The 21742-nt window shown below is 32.9% G+C and overlaps 5 protein-coding genes across 5 annotated transcripts; 3 read left to right on the top strand and 2 right to left on the bottom strand.

The window, feature by feature from the left end:
• Positions 1-113: 113 nt before the first annotated feature.
• On the bottom strand, positions 114-1216 carry LOC128393155 (alpha-tocopherol transfer protein-like). The gene has a single exon (XM_053353284.1). It carries the CDS (start codon positions 1058-1060, stop codon positions 215-217), a length of 846 nt encoding a protein of 281 aa, XP_053209259.1. The 5' UTR covers positions 1061-1216; the 3' UTR covers positions 114-214.
• Positions 1217-2059: 843 nt separating this feature from the next.
• Positions 2060-3696, top strand: LOC128393081 (uncharacterized). Its single transcript, XM_053353206.1, has one exon. It carries the CDS (start codon positions 2216-2218, stop codon positions 3689-3691), a length of 1476 nt encoding a protein of 491 aa, XP_053209181.1. The 5' UTR covers positions 2060-2215; the 3' UTR covers positions 3692-3696.
• LOC128393085 (probable dimethyladenosine transferase) lies at positions 3612-4923 on the bottom strand. The gene is made up of 2 exons (XM_053353210.1): positions 4697-4923; positions 3612-4619 (listed from the first exon to the last, which is right to left on the bottom strand). The coding sequence occupies exons 1-2, from the start codon at positions 4826-4828 to the stop codon at positions 3828-3830; spliced, it is 924 nt and encodes a 307-aa protein (XP_053209185.1). The 5' UTR covers positions 4829-4923; the 3' UTR covers positions 3612-3827.
• Positions 4924-6442: 1519 nt separating this feature from the next.
• On the top strand, positions 6443-11726 carry LOC128393692 (cytochrome P450 4V2-like). Its single transcript, XM_053353904.1, has 5 exons — positions 6443-7321; positions 7390-7511; positions 10007-10568; positions 10634-10825; positions 10892-11726. The coding sequence occupies exons 1-5, from the start codon at positions 7042-7044 to the stop codon at positions 11440-11442; spliced, it is 1707 nt and encodes a 568-aa protein (XP_053209879.1). The 5' UTR covers positions 6443-7041; the 3' UTR covers positions 11443-11726.
• Positions 11727-15525: 3799 nt separating this feature from the next.
• Positions 15526-18711, top strand: LOC128393714 (uncharacterized). Its single transcript, XM_053353929.1, has one exon. It carries the CDS (start codon positions 15526-15528, stop codon positions 18709-18711), a length of 3186 nt encoding a protein of 1061 aa, XP_053209904.1.
• The last annotated feature ends 3031 nt before the right edge of the window (positions 18712-21742 follow it).

Genomic DNA, 21742 nt, shown 5'->3' on the forward strand with positions numbered 1-21742 from the left:
TTTCAATTGAATTCTCTTTTAATTATTAGTTAATGGATCTCGATTTGATTGCCAGTTAATTGTATATTCTAATTATTTTTCTACTTTCTTGTTTATGAGAAGATTTTTTCTCGTATCATTACAACTTCTAGCAAATTTATTAATATTTCAATTTCACTGGAAATTGTTTTTAATTGTATTACAAAATTTTACAAATTGATTTACATTTTTTTTCCTAATCGTCGATTAATTTTGTTTTATATTTATTCCAAATCTCTTGGATTTTGTGATTGTCATTAACCAAAATTTGGTACATTTTATCAAGATCAGGTTCTTCGTGAGTTCCACCATATTTAATTGGTAAAACGGATTTTGGACAATATTGATGAATCGAACCGGTATTATAACCATGGAAAATTATTTTCCTCTTCAATTCTTCATCGATAAATGGTTTGAACAAATTGTAGGCCATTTCAGTTAACCAATTCTGAAACACTACATGGATATTGACGATATTTACAGGGATACATCTTTCTGTCAAATCGGAGATTAACTTGGCATTTGTAATGCCACATTTGTAGAGATGATTAAGAGAAAGTCCAGTCATATCAATGATGACCACTACTCCCGATCTTTGAACTTTCTCATCTAACAAGGTTATTTCCTGGCAAAGTACAACCATGGCAATGATTGTTTCCAATGTGACCTCTCTCGGATTCCAACGGCCTGGATGGAGGAAAAAAATCTGCTGACCATTGGTCGATCCGTCAAGTAAATAGTTGAATACGTTAGTCTTCAATGCGATCTCAGCCTCTTTCGGCTGCCAAGTAAACAGATCTGATCTATCGTGTAATTTACTCACGTAACCTTCAAGAGTTATCAGTGTCTTTTGTAAATTATAATCACGAGATCGTAAAAATTTGAGTAACAATTCATCTTCATATTTATAAACATTCAGAATTGAGCTCTCTCCAATTAGGCATCGAAATTGATTAATCACTTCACTTGGATCTTTTTCATAAACAATACTCTGATCACTTCCGATTCTATTATTGTTGTCGGTATTACTATTAGGAGCCATTTTTTCAACAAGTAAATCTTTATTAAGATTATATAATAAAACCAAATTAGGTTGAAACAATTAAAAGACAAATAGTTAATCACTCAGATGAATTGGTCAACAAACACCTTCCAACGATCATCAACAGAAACTGACTGTTGATTGTTTACATTTTTTGTGACAATTTATAACAAATGAGAATCATTTCTCACTCTCTCTCTCTCTCTCTCATTTTAAAATTTCAATTTAATCACCATCAAGAAACCAATCAACGATTAAAATACCATCCGATTAATGGGTAATTTTCCTGATTATGACCATTGACGTTCAATAAAAGTGGTTCTGAAATTTTGCTTCAAGAAACTCAGCCAATTGTATCTACTGAATAATCATGTTTCTATCCTTAAATAGTTAATAATTAAATCTCTCTGAATCAGCTCAAAGGGTATTTACCTAATCAACAAAATCAAATAAGATTGACGTAAATTAATTGATTTTGATAATTTTTAATGAACAAAAAAATATAATCATGATAATTACAGAGAGAAATCAATTCAAAAACTTTTCTTGGAAATTTGATTAAACCCCAAGTGATATTTTCCTTCTAGTAATCAATGAATCTTAAATTCTGAGACATTAAATTATCTAAATCAACTAATAAAATAATCTACCTGTTGATTAATCACAATAATCGAGTTTTAATTTAATCAAATTTTCATCTATCAGGTTTTCCAAACCTGTACTTTTGAGTGAACTAAAAAAATCAACAATTCTAACCTTGATTTCTTGATAACTGAATAATCAATTGCAACTAATCACAATTTAAACTAATCAAAGCACATCCATTTCCATTCAAGCATAATGATTGACAATAGATACAAATTTCAAATGGTTACTGATTAACAGATTATTTGAATTTTAAGGTTGACACTTAATTAGTTTCAGACTCGATTTTTAATTCTGATTAATGTCAATTTAAATTGAATGTAATCAAGTTTGGTTACCATGGATTCACCCAAACAAAAGTTAATCATATGTTTGGATTTGTTTTTGTCTTATTGTTGTCAATGTTTTGTTTGATTATCCTGATGATTTGGTTTTTAATTGTTGTTTTATTTTGATTTTAAAATTGCGAAATCAATTGTCTAGATTTTTGATTAATTTCAAAGGCCTGAGATGTTTATTAATCAGTTGAAAGATAATCTTGTTTCTAATCTATGGTTAGTCTCAAAGTCAATTCTTGATTTACCATTTGCTGGTGAATTGATTAAACAATTTGATTGTGTTGGTGTTTCGTCAATTGTTTCCGATGGATTTAAGGATAAAAATGATTTAACTCTTAATCTATCTAATCCGGTCTTCTCTCCTTGGCATGGTTATCTTGACCAAATTGGATCAACTCTGGTTAAGGTCAGTCAAACTTGGGAATTACCTTTGACCTCATTCAGTATCTCTGGTAAATCAATTCTGTTCAATGTAAATCGTGAAGTTGCCATTCCTTTGATACTTTCAAACAATATTCAACTTGATCAACCATCTAACAGTAAAAATGATTGTCAACAATCAACCGTTTTAATTGTGAATACAATGAGAGACAATTTAAGACAATTAACTTGCCTTCGATTCCAATATATTGAGGAAACTCTTGTCTCTCTGTTGAAAACCATTGGAGCTTCAACAAAGACCATTAATTCAACGCAAACAATTACTGAGTGTGGAAAATTTAATTACTGTGATGATGAAAAATTGAATACTAATGATATTGAAAAGGGACTACAATTTGATGATTGTTCACCTCTAGAAATTAACATTGACCCCTTCAAATCTAATCTTCCATACGATTTAGAGGAATCACAATTTACCATTGAACCAGGATCAAGATTAATGTCTTTTCTCCGTCTATTCAGTCAACTATTAATTCCAAGTGAATTACAATTAAGCTCAAAGAGTAGAATTGTCATTTTAATTCATATTAATGATTGGAAAATTGGAGAAAAAGCAATAACCTCTTGGAGTGTATTAACATCAACTTCCATTGATCAACTTAAATGGATTAATTTCATTCCAATCGCTGATATAATTAGTGATTTAACTCTCGATGAAATTAAAAATCATTGGAGATCAATTATTGTCAAACAATCAGAGACACAATATACAGATGATCAAGTTAATTGTCTAATTGAAACATGTCTTAGATACACAATTACCTCGATCTCTCCGAAAGCTTTTCACAATTTAGATCTATCTAAATATAAGGAGGCTCTTTTTATCCAATATAATTACGCTCGTTTGGTTGGTATTACAAGGAAATTTCAACAATTAACTACACCATTGCCCGAAGTTAGAGTTGATGTTCGTCTATTGAAAAGTAATCAAGAATGGAACTTGATTTATAACTTTCTTGCCAAAGTTCCAGTTCTTTTAAATGAGATTTTACAATCAAATCCAATTGCGATTCACAAGATTCCCTATTTTGTGAAAACTTTCGTTAATTATATTAGCATTTATTACAATTATACTAGAGTGATTACCGAAATTAATGATCGAAGTTTACCTTTGGCTAATGCAAGGATTGTTATGATTGATAAAATTAGGACAATTTTACATCAATTGGTTAATTTAATCCAAATTGATCCAGTACAATACATGTAAATGGATCAGAGAATCAAAATTATCTGGTTCGTCTCTTTTTCTTGTCCTTTTTTGGACAGAAAATGAAAGATATTATATTTGTATTTACAATTAATAAACTGGATTGTATTGGATTGTATTGAAAGGATAATGAAAGTTATTTGACAAAATGAAATCCCTTTGAATTGAAGGCACATAAAAGGGTTAGGAAAGAATCGATATCCATGGTTCGAGCTCGAGAATCTGCGAATCCACTTTCATTCAAGATGCTTTCGATTTTCTCTTTGATGTCGAATTTGTCCTCAATTTTGATATTCTTTAAGCTACAATAGACTTTGTAATTAGTTTCCATTAACTCGAGGACACTTTTCTGATGGAAAATTGCACCGATAGTTTTGTTTTTACGAAGGAAGGCAAGTCTTAACATTCCATCCCATTCTTTTAGATCAATAGCCGGAGGTGGATTAATTGGTTCGATTCGGACAACACTAGACTCTACCTTTGGAGGTGGTTTGAAATTGTTCTTACTCACTTTCATGATAATATCTACACGAGATAAAAGTTGAGTATTAACAGATAGTCGACAGTATAATTTATCTCCAGGCTTTGCTACCATTCGTTGAGCAAATTCCCGTTGAAACATCAATATAGCACAGCGAAAGTATGGCCTGTGAGCAAGTAATTTGAAAACTAAAGGAGATGAAATTTGATAAGGAATATTGGCAAGACAGACATCGAAAAAGGGAAACTTGGTGACCAAAGCATCGCCGATTAAAATGTCCAACTTGGATTTGTAAGGTGTCCCTTGTACACGTTTCTCCAATTCACCGACCAATCTTATATCGATCTCACAAACTACCAATTTCTTCACGTTTGGTAATATTTTCACTGTCATGTTACCAGTACCAGGACCAATTTCCAGAACAACATCAGTAGGCCTAAGAGCAGCCTAATAAAGAATAAAACAAATAAAGAACAATTTAAACATATCAATCAAAAGAAATAGAAATATAAACAAACACTTACCTTCTCAATCATATTATCAATCACCAAAGGATTTTTAAGAATATGTTGCCCAAGATCCTTATTGAAAACGATACTTTGTCTCTGTTGGCTTGCGAATCGACCTGAACTCGATTTCTCTTTAACTTTAGGCATTTTTAATTATAATGAGAAGAAATTAAATTTAAATTAGAAAGAAAAATGTAAACAAAAAACTGAAGCGATGAACATGTGGTTCACTTGGAAACAGAAAAACTTTTAATGAAGCTTCGATTTTCGGACACTAGATGGAGACGAAATTCGGGTGAAAAAGTTTAAGATTTAAAATCTTAGATTTAGTGTTAGAGTCTTGGATGAGATCGACTGAGTTGGAACGGGACTTGTGCCCCATGTACGTATAATCCCTTGGATTACTGAGGAAATGTCACAATTATGATGATTATCATTAATAGAATTTGATTTAATTTGATTAATTATGTTATTCGCATGATTGGTGATCAAGATGAAGTTCAATTTGATGACTGTAGTGATGATGATAAATTGTCTTTCTTTGTATTAAAGTTTAAAATATCTTCAATTAGGAATGATTTTAATCCTTTGGGCGTTAATTGTTGATCAGTTGAGTTATCTACTGAATCAATTGGCTCAGTTTTCATTGGCTATTCTTTATCATCTCAATCTTCATCTAAATCCTGGTCAAGCAGTTGACCACTACTTTTATTTAATTGTTTGAGTGATTGTAATGATGATCAAATGATGATTAATATTATTAATAGATTAATGGATAGTGAGGCTCGTAAATGGTGATGAGTATGATAATTATTACTTGAATCACCACTGAAACCGTTATTAGTACACTTGAATGTCCATCGGATCTTCATTCATGGAGAAATATTGAAAAATCATCAAATGGAAAAGCTAATCGCTGACTAATTGTTGGGAATCGACTTATGTTTACTTAATCTAATCGTGAGATTATCAGAAATTTAATCTAACCATATAAAAAAGCATCAGAAACAAAGAGTAAAAGTTTGATTAATTTTCTCGCTCAATAAAATTGTTTAAAGTAAAAAAAAAAGGTATTAAGACAATTAACTTAATGTCTTAATTATCATAAGTAATAAAAGAGCCAATAAATCATTTGAATTTCAGCCTATTGATCAAAGGATTAATCTAATGTGCGATTTTGTTTAATTTATATTTGCTCATTGGTTCGAGTTGATTTATCTTCTTAATTAGGTGATTTTTGATTCCATGATTAAAATTAATTTCATGCCTCGAGTTATTTTCATTATCGATTACCTAATTTATGATATAGAGTAAAAAGAAAATATAAAAACAAATGAAAAATTGCCCTCAGGCCTTATATCCATTATCGTAGATATGATTATAACATGAGGTTAGAAAAAAAAAATAATCGCCCAATAAAAAGTTAATTGATGTAATTAACTAAATTGAACTTCAATATAAATTAAGATCCTTTTCTTTTTCTACCAATTAAACTCCATTGAATACTTTCCTATGGGTTAATAGACTCTACATGTAAATAGTTGATTCTAAATGATTGATTGAAGAAAACGAAAGATCTAATTGATTAAGTGTCTAATCTTAATCAAAGACGGAAATTGAAAGAATCAGCTAATCTAACTGGTCACTCCCTTGGTTACCTACGTTTTCATCTTGTCCAGCGATGTGTTTGTCCAGGAAAAGAGTGACCATTAACTGAATCAGCGTCGATGAACTTGAGCCAAATTAGTGACCATAAACAGTTTCCATTTGCCCGAATCTTGAATTTACAGAAATTAAGAAACGAAAAGATGTTAATTGTTGATACTGTTGGGTTAATTATCTTTCTCTCTTTCATGATTAAGCACCAGGTTATCATCAGTTTCATGTCTTTGACACATTTACTGGAAGCAATTTAGATTTAATCAGTAATCATCATGACAATGAAAAAAAATTAACACTCACAAGGACAATCAGAGTTACTCCTCCTTTAATTTTTCACGATTAACTTACCTTTTCAATTGGATCATCCTGATTAACTAATTAATTTCTTTCTATGATTAGTTTATATCAATTTACATTGATTACCTTTGTTTTAACCACTTAATTAATCAACTTCAAGAGATTATGATTCATTAACCTATCGGCTAATCAACTTATGGTCAATTGATACCAAACTTCATCATCTAATGATCATGATAATTCTTAACAATTAAACAACAATTGAACCCATCTTATAATAATCTAAGTTAATTGTGCTTCTGTGTATTAACTTTCATTATTATCCAAATTAATTAGTGACTTCGTAATCATCATTGACCTCATCGAAAGTATCAAAAGTGTTTCTTATTTATGATTTCTAAATGAATTCACAAATGTGCTCGAAAAGGCCAATTAATTTCACCGATCTAATTGCTCTGTTAACCAATACAGTTACATTAATCAGCCAAGGAGCGATCATCGTACTGATTACAATTAGTTTAACCAAGATAATTAATTTCTTCCGATTTGTGTATCAATTTAAACATTTACCTCAAGAACGAACCAATTTTTTCCTTGGTGACCTTTACCGTCTCGTGCTGCGTTCATCTTGGAAAAACTTTTCACCTTTTACCACCAAATCAACTAATCAAAGTAAATCAAGTAAGAAAACGTTATATTGATCACAATCAACCTTAATCATCATTCTAATCAAATTAACCTCACCTTAGCTCCTCTTAAAGATACAACTGATTATTTTATTTCCCGTCGCAATCGAGCCAAAAGCGGCATCGGAGTCTTATGGCTCGGTTGGTTTCCAATTGTTTGGTGTCTTGATTATAAATCAGCTCAGGTAATTATAACCACAATTAACTTAATTCATGATGTACGATCCTCACAGTTACTTAAATCAAATGAGTTATGATTTATTTAAGTCATTGGGGTAACTAAATTTTATTATTTACTATCATCAAATCAATTGACATGTTTGTTAGTTAATAAATTATTGTACGAGCTTAATTGTGAGTGATTAATTTGACAGAAAATTATTTTATCGTATCACATTCAAGCTAATTTAGACTAATTAGTAAAACATATCATTGATTAGGCAATTAATTGTTTCCCTAAATTTTAAACCCTCGAGGTGAAACACACAATTAAACTGTCAATTGAAGTGGTGAAATTAACTAATTGTTCATCAAATCTGACCATTTTCTCAGTCAATTTATCCTCAATATCAACAATATAATCATAATTGTTGAATACAATTCACTTACTAAAACCTCAATCAAACTCTGATGATCAATCAAAACTAACAAACGATTCCAATGGAAACTTTTAGTTAATCAAATTAATCAATTTAAAAATATGATTCTATATTCAATCAACAGTTAATTGTTGTTTTTCACGAAAATTATTCAAAACTTTAATCTAATCTAATACTAGTTAGTAATCATATTTTTCATCAATAACATTGATTTTATCATGATTAAAGTGGATTTTGTTGTAATTAGATGATAATAACATTGTATCAATGGATAATTAATGAATCAACTAATCTCGATAGTTAAAAGTCAACCAATCCTTAATTACTGAGATCATCATTGATTAAATTGTTGTCATTTATCATTTTCAAAGCACAAGCCGTTGAAACATTGCAATTACTTTAAATTTGCATCATCAAGCTTGTTAACAATTTCAATTATTGTTGATGATTAGTTAATTATCATTATAACCAATTAATGATGATGATTGCGATGATTAACTTAATTTTGAGAAGCTAAATATCAGTTTAAGATAATTTAAAATCATTAAAACATTTAAAATTAGTTTTCCGCTTCTAATTTGAATTTAGCAGACAAACAATTAACCCGAGGCGATTATAGTTGAATTTAATTGTATTAACAATAATGATAAATAATAAATTACAAGGTGAACAATAATATATTAGAAATCAAATTAACTTTAATCACTAATGAGTTTAAAAATTATAGGAAACCATTGATTATCGATAATTGTTTACAATCAAAGCCAATGGTTAATTTTCAGATTGAAAAACAATAAAAATCAAAGTAAAAAAAGTAACAATCAACAAATTAACTTACGATTAATTTCAATTGATGATTTAATAAAACTTGTTGATATTCAATTAATATTCACCTTTAATTGTAAACACGTTCAGTGGTTATCTCATAACAATCAAAACAAAATTATAATTAACTTGATAAAGATCAAGATAACGGTAAAATTAAATTTCTCAATACGATTACACAGTTAATTATGATAAGTTACTGCTCATTGAATTTAAATATATTGAATAAATGAATTTCATAATAATTAATCATTTAATTTCTCTCTGAACTGAATCAATATAATTAAGATAATTCAATGAAACGATAATTATGGTAACCAATCATGATTAAGGTTCACTTGGACTTTTGTTAGTATCGATAATGTAATAATAATAATAATCGTAATCGATTGAATAACAATTTAAAGTTTGCGATCATTTATCTGATTTGGAAAATTTAAATTTTAATTGGAAATTGGAAATTATTTTGTTCGAGAAACAAATTAATCATCAATCGTAACTAATATTTTATTAAACAGTTAACAAAATTACGGAAAAAATTAAACTTCTATAAATCGTATTTACCTTAACTAATCTTGATCTCGCCCGAAACCAAATTTAATTTGAATGTTAAACATGAAAAAATATCATTTGATATCATTGATAAAGTCCGAGGTTCTCATGAGTTTCAATTCTGAAATGAATACGATAACAAATCATCATCTCGCCTTCCATGATTAGCTGATTAAATAATATTATAAATCAATCAAATTCACAATGGTTACAATTAAATTCAGAGAGGGAAAGACAATCATCTTCCTATGAGAGATTTTTATTTCTTAATATTGTAATTTAATCATTCAAATGGTTGTGATTTAGTTTTGAAACCAGTGATTAGGATCAAATAATCAGCAATTAATGTTATCATGATTAAAATGATTCTAATGATAGTGTCACGGTCGTTTTAATGATTACAATCTAAATTCTTGTGTAGCTTTCAATTTGTTTACAATCAAAAACAAAGTAACAAAGTTAAGAAACTCGGAGGTGATTAACTATTAATAGCAATGTAGATTATAAAATGGTGATTAACACTAATCAACTGATAACGAAACAATTAAATATTATTCAACTTGTTTTCTCTTGAATTGATTAGCTATCACAATGATATGTAGAAATTGATTTGTTTCTGTTTTCTCGGAGAGAAAGTTAATTGTTATCAACAATTTATTAATATTTAGGTTGATCGTGATTTCGATATTGTTTTTTTTTCATAGGTCATTTTGTCGAGTCGACGGCATATTAACAAGGGTCGATTTTATAAGTTAATTGCTCCATTTATGAGAGATGGTTTGATCACTTCGAAAGGTGAAAAATGGAGACAAAGAAGACGACTGATTGGTCCAGCATTTACCACGACAATTATATCACAATTTATCCCTTTGATGGTCAACAATGCATCTATTTTGGTTAAATCAGTTGGAAAAAGTTCATCAGGGGTTAATATCGTTGATTGTATTCATTTAACATCAATGGACATTATCTGTCAAACAGCAATGGGAATATCGCCTGAGGCTCAAATAAAACCAAGTTCATTAATAGTTCAAGCGGTCACTTGGATGACCAAGGAATTGGCTCAACGTATTTATAATCCTTTTCTTTGGGCTGATCTGATTTTCAAAGAATCACCAATGGGTCAAAGTTTCATTCAACATTTCGCTAATTTTGAAAACTTTACCAATTCCATCATCAATTCAAAACTCTCCAACAATCGCCTTAAAAGTGACCATTTCCCAGAATCTCGTTCTAACGCCAATGAACATCAACCAAATCTCGAAGGTATAAATAACGAAGAAAAATCAACAATTACATTAATTGCAATGGATTTGAAAGAAATCGTGAAGATCACAAGCTGAACCTGGATAAAGGTAGAAAAGCTTTTCTTGATTTATTGTTAGAAAAACATCTTCAGCCTGAGGCAATAAGCGGTAAACCAATAATCGATTTGAATGGTGTCCATGAGGAGATTAATACTTTCTTATTTGCTGGTTATGAAACAACGGGAACGGCAATTATGTGGACACTGTATCTATTAGGTAATCACAATTAAACTTTGTAAAGTAAGTTACTTTAAGTTTTATGTTTTATTTTCATTTCTCTAGGATTTCATTCAAATGTTCAGGATAAAATTTATTCTGAAATCACTTCAATCTTTGGTGATGATATTTTCAATCCTACTTATGATCAAATTCAACGATTAACTTACCTGGAACAATGTATTAAGGAGGGATTAAGATTATTTCCACCGGTACCAATGATTGCTCGAGAATTGGAGGAAGATGTAATCATCGATGGATATAAAGTTCCAAATGGTACAACCATCGCCATCATGATTTATACGATTCACCGAGATTCATCAATTTATCCTAAACCTGATGAATTCAATCCTAATCGTTTCGATATCGATAATATCTCATCGATTCCCGCCTATGCTTATATACCTTTTAGCGCTGGACCAAGAGTTTGTATCGGTCAACGATTCGCATACATTGAGATGAAAATTATATTATCGTTTCTGATTAATTCTTATCATATTGTCTCAACCAAACCTCTAGATGAGATTCCTTATGAATTTGAAGTCACAATCAGACCAAAAGTACCACTAATTGTTAAATTCATACCTCGAAATGATAAAATTAATTGTTCCCTTTGAAAATCTATCCATTCATTGTCACAATTGATTCTTTATCGTACTTAATATTTATTACTCTATTTAAACAATCAAAATAAACCACTAGAAACAAAGTACAATAAGATCATCACAATTAACAGTTGATTCAGTTTCAAGATAATGTTTAAATTCAAACAATTGACTTTGATTTCGACTAAATAATTGAGAAAATATCAATAATAAACACTTAGGAAATTAAAAGAAAAGTTAACTCTTATAATTGTGATCAATTTAAGTTAATTGCTGATTAAGAATAGAGTTGAATCTGAATGCTTAGTAGTAGTAAGATGTGTCTAAACGTTAAAAAGGGAGGAGCTTAATGTTGTTAGGGGTGGTGAATGAAAGTATAGGTGAATACCAAATGTCGATGAAGGAAAAAAGCTAAAGTATTGCTAAAGGCTAAGATTCAAAAGAAAAGTTAAAGATTAAGTAAAGCCAATGGAAAAAGCTGAAATAAAGAAAAGTGATTAAGTTCCAAAGGATTATAATCAATTAAGGTAAGTTAAAAAAAAACCCGAAAAAAAAAAAGAAGAGACAATTAAAGTTTTAAGTTTTAAATTTAATTTTTATTTGAAGGAAGCAAAGTGATGACGCGAATACGCTTCGGACACTGAATGAGCTCGAAAGAGTCATTATGTGGTCGCTTCTTGAAAGGGGAAAAGTGAATAACTTGAGGGATGATAGGGAGAGTTCGGGTTGGGGTTTTCTTAATGGGAGTGGAGTGGAGTGGAACAGGAGAAGCTGGTGAATATGATGATGATGCTGATGATTCAAAGCCAATCTCTGACCGATCAGTGACTGTAGACCAGTCACTTTCATGGTCAGAGATGGAAGAGAAGGAGGACATTGGACCAAGGGAAGTAGAAGAGATGGAGTCAAGGGTGATGGAGACAGAGGGATCAGTGATGGTGGAGTAGTTGGGATCGGTGACGGTCGAGTCAAGGGTGATGGTCGAGTCGAGGGTGCTGGTCGAGTCGAGGGTGCTGGTCGAGTCGAGGGTGATGGTGGCCGATGCTGGTTCAGGTTCAGGTTCTGGTTCAGGTTCAGGTTCTGGGGCTGATTCCTCACCATAGTAGTCGATCATTTGATCGGCTGCTACCACCAAATAAGATGAGGCTGCTGCAGGGTCCCCACTCTCATCAATAGAGACACGGAGAGAGTTGAGGAGGTTGATCACCTCGGCCAAGGGAACAGACCCTTGCAGACTGTATGGGTCTGCAAGGGCTGCCCTTCTACTGGCGTCGAGGGATCGAAGAGCCACGACCGAAGGATCATAATGGTGGCTTAGTGGTGGTGAAGGAGAGACTGGAGCAGCAGCAGGGGCTATCGGGCCAAAGAGGTCGGCAAAGGTAGCCGAAGACATGATGAGGGAAGCAAGATTGGAGGGTGATGGAGGCAGAGAAGACATAATGAAAGAGAGTGTAAAAGAGTAAGAGAGTAAGAGAGTAAGAGAGTAAGAGAGTAAGAGAGTAAGAGAGTAAGAGAGTAAGAGAGTAAGAGAGAGTAAGAGAGAGAGAGAGTAAGAGTAAGAGCAAGAGCAAGAGCAAGAGCAAGAGATAGATGAATACTGACAATCTTTACTGTTCAAGATCTTGGGTTTTATACTCAGAAATGCTCACTCGTTAAACTCCACCTCTTGTCTTCCATCTCACTGTAGAGCTCCTTCCTCATCTCCCATAGTAAAGCAAAAGACTCTCTCTCACTTGTTAGTACACTGGAAGCTGAAGTATCATCTTCATCTTATAATCTGTTTTAAGTTAATCTCTTTACTATAAGAATGAAAAAAGAGAAAATTGGAAGAGATAAACTTTTTAAAAATAATCTTTTTAAGAAACTTAATCTTCTCGAAGTTAATCTTCTGCAAGTTAATCTCTTCAAAGTTAATCTTTTTAAACCAAGTCTATTGAAAAGCAGTGAAATGTATTGAAGCTAATGAAAGTGAATGGGAGTTAATCTTTTCTATTGAAATGTACTGAAGTCATAGCAACACTCATCTTTATCATCCTTCACCATTTACTATATGCTATTTACCATAAAGAAAGTACGTTCAGTTTACTTTCAACAATCACAACAATCACAACAATCAACAATCAACAATCAACAACAATTAACAATCAACAACAATTAACAATCAACAACAATCAACAACAATTAACAATCAACAACAATTAACAATCAACACAATAGTAACCATAGTAACCCGTAACCATAGCAACCATATCAACATTTAAAAGGTAAAAAAAGTCTCCACCCCCCTTTCTTTTTTCTATTTTACTCTATTTAAGTTACCATTGAGGTTCTATGGGTTTAATTTTCCCGCCTTTTTTTATAAACTATCTCAAAAAATTTTCGGCTGCAAGTCCAACTCACTGCGCTGATTAATATAGGCTAGCAAAGTTATAATGAAACTTTTTTTTCAAGCGACTTAGTTTTTAACTTGGAAATTTACCATGTATTCTCTATGGGGAATTTTACATGTATTCTCTATGGGGAATTTTACATGTATTCTCTATGGGGAATTTTACATGTATTCTCTATGGGGAAAGCTTTCAACGATGAGAATCATAGAAGGTTTTTTTTAATAACCCTTTTCTTTATCACCAGTTAACATGGACTTAACACGAGCCTTCCAAATTCTAAATGAAGAAATGGAGCAAGAATACGATGAAATCTGCAGAAGATTTGTGATTCCAGATAACCAAAATAGCGATGATTCGATAAACCATGGACTTGATGCTTGTATGGAATGTGACGAAGATGACGAGATATGTAAAAACTTCTATGTTAAAAACGATGAAGAAGAACTAGATATGTATATGGAGAATCAAGATGATGATTACATATGTATCAACTTAGGGATAGAAGGTGAAACAGAAGCAGAGGAGGTTAGTATGTTAGATTTATCAGCTACTGGTGTGACTAATGAAATAGCGACAGGAAAAATCCTTTCTCAATCAATTCAGAAACAAGTGGATACTATTTATTATACTGATAACCATTCTAGCCATTTTGGTTTTACACCTCTTGTACACTATTTTACTTCCGATGAACAATATGATGTCGGTCTTTCAACTCAAGATATAGGGCAATCAACTCATCCCTCTTCACAGTCTTCGTCATTCTCTTCAAGCTCATGTTCAACTTGCGATACATGTTCAACCTGCAACTCTTCACAGTCTTCGTCTTCCTCTTCCTCTTCAAGCTCATGTTCAACTTGCGATACATGTTCAACCTGCAACTCTTCACAGTCTTCGTCTTCCTCTTCCTCTTCAAGCTCATGTTCAACTTGCGATACATGTTCAACCTGCAACTCTTCACAGTCTTCGTCTTCCTCTTCCTCTTTAAGCTCATGTTCAACTTGCGCTCAAGACACCACTTCCACATCTAAACAAGATTTTTCTCAACAGGGAGGTGGTCAAGCTGATGATTCTATTCTTCAATCAAGACCAAGGGAAAGAGAAATAGAGTTTGAGATTGTAGATGAACAGCCATGGAGAACAAATGCAAACTTCCATTCAATGACCAAACTTCTTCGCGCTAGACTCAACAACAACTGCTCGTCCGGTGTTGATATTGCACGCTTATCGCACGCAATAGATACAGCCTATGAAAGATTTGTTTCCAAACTGATAGAAGATGCCAATTCAAATGACAGGATCTTTATAACATTTCGTAATCCGCAAGAAAACCGTGAACTTTATGTCTCATTCCTCAAGAAAAACTTCAATCCACAGGAGTTTCTTGATAGAGCCTATGCACTAGCACAATCAGCAGGAAATTTCCTAGATGATGGAGTTTTTGAAATAAAAATTCAAATAGTCAAATGCATTTCAGGAGGAGCAAGAGCGAGGGTATCCAAACTCTTATCAGGCTCTGAGAGAGCGAAAAAGAAGAGAAGTGTTTTCCAGATTACGAACGATGACTATAAGTGCGGATACATGGCAATCGCTGCAGGGAAAGCTTACGTCGATGAAGTTATGTGTAAAGCAATAATACAATAAGCAATTCTGGGATAGCTTGAGACGATCGAAAAATAAACAAGTCGCTTTAGCTGCAAATTTATTCATGAGCATACAAGTAGATGTCAGCTCACCATTAGACATACAGAAAATTTCAGAGGTTCAAGCCTTACTACCATCTTATCAAATTGTGGTTATTGATCAAAAGACACAATTGAAACTGTATTCCGGTGCTGATGTTGAACATAAAATTATTTTAGAATACAGCGAACCACCACACTTCAACCTCATAACATCAATAACTGGGTACATGGACTGTGACTATTTTTGTTTCAATTGTTGGGCTAAAACCAGCAAAGATACACATTATTGTAAAGGATCATGTAAAAAATGTCGTTCAGTCAAGGCATGCGTATTCATCCAAAGAATTACTTGCAGTGACTGTAATGTTGATTTGAATTCTCAACACTGCTTTGATCAACATAAGAAGAATGGTGTTTGTGGGCGCATTAGAAAATGTCTTACGTGTTGGGTACAATATGACACAACAGCAGGCGATCATGTTTGCGATGTTTATACTTGCAATTTATGTGATGTAGGATACCGTGCAAGTCCACACTACTGTCATATCAAACCTGGAAACCTCGAACATCTCATCGATGATGACGTTAAACCATGGATATTAATTTGTTATGACATAGAGTCAATGCAGATCACCCAGACAGACAATACAAATGTCTTGACACATCAGCCGAATTTGTTGATAAGCAGGACAATGTGCACAACATGTACTGATGAAAAAACTTTAGTAAGAAACCTACGAGACTGTGAAATGTGTGGTGATGAAGAACACGTATGGTATGGAACAGACTGTGTCGAAGAATTTTGTAATTATCTCTATGATAAGATGCTTCCTCGAACTGCAGCTGAAGATGACTCAAGAACCGCCATCCAGATAAAGGTTATTGCACACAATCAAAGAGGTTATGATGGTCATTTCATCATGCAAGACTTTTTTAAAAGGAAATTTTTACTAGTCCCAAATGTCATCATGTCTGGGTCAAAAATTCTTTACTCACAGATGGAGAATATAAAGTTCATTGACTCTTTGAGTTTGTTTATGCAGCCTCTTTCATCCCTCTGCAAATCCTTTAACATCAAAGAAATGAAGAAGGGGTATTTTCCACACAAGTTCAACACACCAGAAAATCAGCATTATGTTGGAGTGTTTCCAGCTATCGATTTTTATGACCCACTCTCACTCAAACCGGCACAGAAGGCTGAGCTTGAAAAATGGTATTATGAGACTATAAAGACTGACCCAGTATTCAATTTTAAGACTGAGATTATTGAATACTGCAGATCAGATGTCCTCATACTTCAAACAGCAATTATGCGTTTCATTGACTTGTTTAAATCGATCACTGGACTTAACCCAATAACTAGAAGTTTCACGTTAGCTTCAGTAGCGATGGAGGTCTTTAGAGCTCGCATGCTTCCAGCATTTACCCTTGGAGTCACTCCTCTTTCAGGATATGCTGAGAGAAAACAGTCGACTAAAGGCGCTGCGTGGTTAGATTTAATGCAAAAAGATCTTCGAACAAAAATCAGAAGAGAATGGAGGCTTGGACCTTTTTACGCAGACGGATTTATTCCAAGTAATAATACTGTATTTGAATTTTGGGGATGTTATTACCATGGATGTCCTGCATGCTACCCGGATAGGTCAACGATAGTTACAATGAATGACGAAGAACTAACGGTTGAATCATTATACCAAAGAGTCTTGCTCAAAAAAGAATATTATCAGCATAGAGGTTATCTTCTTCATGAGATCTGGGAACACGAGTTTGATGAGAGAGAAAGATATACCAGCTCTCGTATCTCATACTACAATCAGATAAAACAAGTAGGGTCAATAAATATCCGCGAAAGCTTTTATGGGGGTAGAACAAATAACATCAAGTTCTTTCATCAATGCAGTTCAGATGAAGTAATCAGATATTTAGATTTCACATCATTATATCCATTCGTCTTGCGTGAATATGACTATCCACTCGGACATCCTTTCCTCATCCAAGAAGATTTTCGAGATATCGGGAGTTACTTTGGATTCATCAAATGTAAAGTACTTCCACCTACCAAGCTAAACATTGGGGTCCTGCCGATGAGAATATCCAAGAAGTTATTATTTCCCTTGTGTATGAAGTGTGCAGTCGAAAACATTCAAACATCATGCACACATTCACCTGAGGAGAGAGTTATGACAAGCACTTGGACTAGCATCGAACTCCAAGAAGCTGTTAAATATGGCTATAAAATCATGAAGATCTATCAAGTTCTCAATTATCGGAAGACTCCACATTCAGGTACACTTTTTTCAGAGTATGTAAAAATGTGGCTCAAAATAAAACAAGAGTCTAGTGATTGGCCTTCATGGGTTACCAATGAATTCGATAAACAAAAATACATCAATGACTACAAAGCAGCTGAAGGTGTTGAGTTGGATCCAAATTCTATCGAGAAGAATCCTGGAAGGCGAAGCATCGCAAAGCTTATGTTGAACAGTTTTTGGGGTAAACTAGCGCAAACTGCAAATTTACCGAAAACAAGCTTTGTAAGAAACTACGCTGATCTATGGGGTATCGTTTCTGATGAGCAAAATGAGATTCTGGGTATGCATGAACCTTCTGAAGAAGTTATTATGCTGCAACATCGTTTTATTGAGTCAGCTAAGGAGAAAATTTCGCCTGGAAAGACTAATATTGCAGTCGCTAGTTTTGTCACAGCATACGCACGTAGAGAGCTTTTTCGTTTGATACAACGTATCGAGTCACATCGACAAGGTAGAGTTCTCTATTTTGACACCGATTCAGTTGTGTTTGTAGAGAAAACTGGTGATCCGAAAATTCAATGCGGAGACTATCTTGGTCAATTGACAGATGAGATTGAACCTGGCTGGAAATGTAATCTTTTTGTTTCATTAGGCCCAAAAAACTATGCATACCAAGTCATAAACTCTCAAGAAGATACTAAAAGTATAATAAAAGTAAAAGGGATACGACTCACATCCAAGGCATTAGACATCATAACTACACAGAAACTTCTTGAAATGGCGCATTCTTACATAGGAGGTGACCAACAAAGAGTTAACATAACACAAAGTAACATCGTATCAGACAAGTTTACACATACAGTTGAAACACGGAATTTTGAGAAAATCTACAGGGCAGTCTCCGAAAAAAGACGAATAATTGGTAATGATACACGCCCTTTTGGCTATGTAGATTGATTTTTTAAAAACTCTAAATAAAAAAGAATAAAAATTATTATTTGCGTTAAACTTTTATTTATAGAAAGACTATAATCTGTCTGAAAAAGCAAGATAAAAGGTCAAATTAGGATTCATATGCATGTATTTAGATAGGTTTAACATGTATAATGAGGCGTGTCTTTGTTTCACAAAAGGCAGATGAGAGGGAAAAAGAGGCGTTGAAAAAGTATAAGAAAGCACAACTAAAGATTGAAAAGGGCGTTTTCATTGCTAAAGAAAACTGGTTTTACATCTATTTTTGCGCATGTTTGAAATTATTTCCATCAAGTGGTATAAAAGAAGAGTCTTGTCACAGTATTTTTATTTTCAGTCTAACTCTCCAACTGATAACATCAATTTTTTCTAGAAAAAACAACAAACAAAAAAACTACATCATCGAAATGGATTTCTCAAAATTTTCAGTACCTGTCTCAAAAACTAATGGTGAAGCTTCTGAAAAATACATCAGAAAGCCAACCCCATTTGTTAAAATAAACTCAAAGTCAGGTGACTACACAAGATTCACCTTAACTGATACCTCGTTCAGGTTCAAAATTGACGAAAAATGGTACAACTCAATCATTGCTTATCTCGCTGCTAACAAGGATCTTAAAAAGATCGAATTCAATGATATCCTCACTGCTTACTTAGCCAAGTTTCGGGCATGTTGGGAATTGAAACGACTATTAATTGCTACAGGTAACACTATCCTAATATATTGCGATGCAGAAGATAAAACATTATCTTGTGGATTTGATCAAGATGACACAAATGCTGATATGCCACACAACTGGACAGGTAAAAACCTTCTTGGATACGTTTTGATGCAATTAAGATGTGAACTCAAGGAGGACTGGAAGGTAGAAAATCTGTCTGGAGATGGTAACGTCATCAAACGAAAAAAAAACCAATGAATAATTTTCATAATATATATAAAGAATAACAAAAAAAAATGTTTTGATGTAACAACTTTCATTTAAAAATTATTCAATTAAACTAAAAATGGTTTCAGAAAATAACTCTTATTTTACTTTTATTCACCCTTTCACGTGTATGATTGCAGGCCCAACATCAAGTGGGAAGACTGTGCTTGTTAAGTCTTTAATTGATAATCATAGATTCACATTTTCGAAACTTAAGTCAAACCCTAAGATTGTATGGTGTCATGGGCAAATGCAGGAAAGCTATAGTGAGAGCGACAGTATAATTGAATATCACGAAGGTTTGATTGAAGATCCTAGTAATTATGATTTGATTGTTGTTGATGATCTTATGAATGAACTAGGAGGAGATAATAGACTTCTAAATTTATTTACTAAAGGTAGTCATCATCTCCACATAAGTGTTATATTCATAGTACAAAACATTTTCCACCAGGGTAAACACATGCGCGGAATAAGCTTGAATTGTCAATACTTGGTACTGATGAAAAATCCTAGAGACAAATCACAAATACACTGCTTAGCTAGACAAATATATCCAACCAAGAGCGCAAGACTGATAAAAGCGTATGAAGATGCAACTAAGCAACCATTCAGCTATTTAAAGATTGATCTTACACCAAGAACTCCAGATCATTTGCGAGTTCAGACCAACATAGTTCGAAAGGAAGCCAAACATAACATCATCATTTATGAAATATGATTTCACAAGAATTATCCGACTGTTTACCCATTATTCACCTCTACATGAAGTTGAAAGGGAAAAAGCTACGACAGGACTTTCTAGCAGACCAATTCAAACAGGAAAAATATATAAAGCAATCCATGAGATCGTTATGAATGTTGTACACCAGAATCTACCTCTTCCTGATGACGTTAAACCAAAGTTACGAAGACACAAGCGCGCAATAGTTGATTTCATCCACGATAAAAATAAAAGAGACATAAAAACATCTGATACAATCTGGTGGATATCTACACTATTTATTCCTGCTGCTATACAATTGATAAACACAATAATATCCAATGGAAGTAATAAAGAAAACTTACCAAATGAATGATACTGAGACCTCTCAATTACCAATGAAAGGTTCAGGAATTGTAACAGCTAAAACTTCGAGTGATAAAATAAAATTGATTACTCATATAGCTTTGAAATTTGCATTACGTAATTATTATGACGCCAATAATAGGTTGTTATTCAACGATAAGGTCATTGCTGATAGTGATTTAATTGATCTTTTAGGGTCCCTCACAAACCAGAGTAAACTTCCTAAATACATAAATGAATTTTTATTTTTACTTAAAAAATGTGATGTTGATTCTTCGCTGATAAAAAATGATAAAATCAGAAGAAAACTCAAGCATATGGCAATTAGTAAAACTGATTATCCTCCTGATCAAATTTTCGAACCAATTGTGTTAACAGACATACAAAGAAATAGTGATTTCTATGTAAAGAAGTTGGAAGAAAACCTCAAAAAAAAACCGAGGAAAAACTACAAAAACTCCGAACAAAAAGCCAAAGCTAAAGCTGAACCTGAAGTTATTACTCCAGCTGATAAACAATATAGAAAAGAATATACAACCTCAGATCATATGGAAATTGGACAATCCCAAAAGGAAATACTTTCCAACATCTATTACCAACCGAATAATCCAGCAGGGTTTTTCGTCATTAAAACTTTTCAATGCCGCTAAGAAAGAGATTCCTAGTCTAACACATGAGCAGGTTAAGAGATGGTTAAAAAGTCAACTTACTTACACTCTACACGCTCAAGCTAGAAGAAAGTTCGTAAGAAACCCTATTATCGTTAGCAAAATAGATGAACAATGGGAGGCTGATCTTGTTGAAATGCAAGAATTTTCACGCCAGAATAATGGCCAGAAATATATCTTAACAGTAATTGACTGTTTCAGCAAATATGCTTGGGCGCGGGCACTTTCTAATAAATCAGCAAAGTCCGTTTCGGATGCTTTCAAAGATATTCTATCTACACGAACACCTGCTGCTTTACGAACTGATAAGGGAAAGGAATTTATTAACAAAACATTTCAAGATCTTCTTT

This window comes from Panonychus citri, unplaced genomic scaffold (genome assembly GCF_014898815.1).
Source record: "Panonychus citri isolate SS breed McGregor unplaced genomic scaffold, ASM1489881v1 Contig00138, whole genome shotgun sequence".
Classification (NCBI taxonomy): Eukaryota; Metazoa; Arthropoda; class Arachnida; order Trombidiformes; family Tetranychidae; genus Panonychus; species Panonychus citri.

Bases quoted from the DNA above. Each gene is read 5' to 3' on its own strand.
- LOC128393085 (XM_053353210.1), bottom strand. From the start codon at position 4,828: ATGCCTAAAGTTAAAGAGAAATCGAGTTCAGGTCGATTCGCAAGCCAA. The intron at 4,620-4,696 runs GTAAGTGTTTGT...ATTCTTTATTAG, and splicing joins TTGATAATATGATTGAGAAG to GCTGCTCTTAGGCCTACTGA.
- LOC128393714 (XM_053353929.1), top strand. From the start codon at position 15,526: ATGAGCATACAAGTAGATGTCAGCTCACCATTAGACATACAGAAAATT.
- LOC128393081 (XM_053353206.1), top strand. From the start codon at position 2,216: ATGTTTATTAATCAGTTGAAAGATAATCTTGTTTCTAATCTATGGTTA.
- LOC128393692 (XM_053353904.1), top strand. From the start codon at position 7,042: ATGAATTCACAAATGTGCTCGAAAAGGCCAATTAATTTCACCGATCTA. The intron at 7,322-7,389 runs GTAAGAAAACGT...ACCTCACCTTAG, and splicing joins AACTAATCAAAGTAAATCAA to CTCCTCTTAAAGATACAACT. The intron at 7,512-10,006 runs GTAATTATAACC...TTTTTTTCATAG, and splicing joins TTGATTATAAATCAGCTCAG to GTCATTTTGTCGAGTCGACG.
- LOC128393155 (XM_053353284.1), bottom strand. From the start codon at position 1,060: ATGGCTCCTAATAGTAATACCGACAACAATAATAGAATCGGAAGTGAT.